The sequence below is a fragment of the Penaeus monodon genome, chromosome 28 (assembly GCF_015228065.2).
Source record: "Penaeus monodon isolate SGIC_2016 chromosome 28, NSTDA_Pmon_1, whole genome shotgun sequence".
NCBI classification, from domain to species: Eukaryota; Metazoa; Arthropoda; class Malacostraca; order Decapoda; family Penaeidae; genus Penaeus; species Penaeus monodon.
Genome location: NC_051413.1, coordinates 15383537 through 15384999, shown reverse-complemented (window position 1 = coordinate 15384999; position 1463 = coordinate 15383537). Strand labels below are relative to the sequence as shown.

The following is a 1463-nucleotide window of genomic DNA, read 5'->3' as shown; positions in this document are numbered from 1 at the left end:
GATTTCTTAGTATTTTGTAAGGGTAATCAAAAATGTATTTATTTTTTCTGACTTTTCAGGGAAGGGGCGGAGACGAAGCCTGAAAGTGAAAATCTTGTGAAGAAGTAAAATTTATGAACTGCATAAGTAGAAAAATAGCATGTGTATTAAATTGAAACAATCCTTTCCTTAATAAAGGAAAGACAGAAAGTGAAATGGAAATGCTTTAAGATGCGCGGTCAGCAGACTTAAAATGTATGCAGTCACTGGCCAGCGCCTTTTGGTCCTCGGTCTTCATCAGAATCTTTTCACAAGCACCAGAATATATATATCTGAATTAGCGCCTCGTCCAAGACCATCAACATCTTGTAAATAACAGGGATATATTATCCAAATGTATAGATAAATAAGGAATCACACTTGTAGAGGCTTTCATAATAAAGCAAACTTTAGTACCACAGCTATGGAGACAAGTTTCGTGGATAACCAAGAGTTAAGCTAACGTCTCATTCCACTGGAGAAGAAATGGACTCATCAGTCAAGGTAAGATTACAAGTATTCTTCACCTGTAATTCTCAATAGCAATTTATATCATACGAATCGGCACATGACACCTTCAATGACCTTCAATGGAAAGTTCTCGAAAACTCTCAGTCCTACTACACCCAACTTTCCCACGAGGTCGTTCCTTATAACTCAGTTTGTTGAGTTTTTATTACAGATTTAATAAAAACATGTCAATATATAATTTTACAATTTAGATACTAGTTTTTTATATTAATTTGGAGGTAGTTAAAAATGATAATGATTATGCTTACATTCAAGAAATGCACATGTAATTTGGATTTTTTCGTTGCATTTAATTGATAGCTGGGCTGTCTTATTTACTGAAAATAGAATGTAAAGAATACTTATCTTCATAAAGAGCTGCAGATTTTAATCTAGAAATATCTTGATCCGACAGTGGATTACCCAAGGGGGCATAAAACCACTTGAGAGTTGTTAATTGTTAATTTTATATTTGACGTCCAGCAGTAAACCAGTGAAATACATACGTCATCGGTAAATTGCGTCACAGATCCACTTTCCTGATCACCCTGTCCAAAAATCGTGATTGCATTCTGAAAAGTCCTGGTTACTCCTGTAAATCACTGTTACCATTTTGAAATCCTAGTTACCCCTTTGGAAAACCCTGGCTACCATATCGAAATTCCTGGTTAACCCCTCTTATGTTATATTATTGGTGAAACCAGTATTATAACAGGGACCATGCATGATTTTATGGACTCTTAATTAACCGGGATTATTGAAATGGGGCAGTTAGTAATTTTGGAGGGGATGTTAAAGAATTTTAGAAGAAGTAACCAGGATCTTCAAAAGCGTAAACACGAATATCTAAAGCAGTGGCTCGCAAACCCCTTCTATTCCATGGGCCGAGAACAATATACAATAATAACCATGAAGCCGGTATGTTTTTCTCTTCC

The 1463-nt window shown here is 35.5% G+C and overlaps 1 protein-coding gene across 1 annotated transcript in view; it reads left to right on the top strand.

The window, feature by feature from the left end:
- Nucleotides 1–1463, top strand: part of LOC119591376 — a 25396-nt gene that overhangs the window by 19085 nt on the left and 4848 nt on the right. The window contains exon 2 of the mRNA XM_037940118.1: nt 60–522. Within this exon, the coding sequence (XP_037796046.1) occupies nt 505–522 (18 nt within the window). The 5' untranslated portion in view covers nt 60–504. The remainder of the gene's footprint in view (nt 1–59; nt 523–1463) is intronic.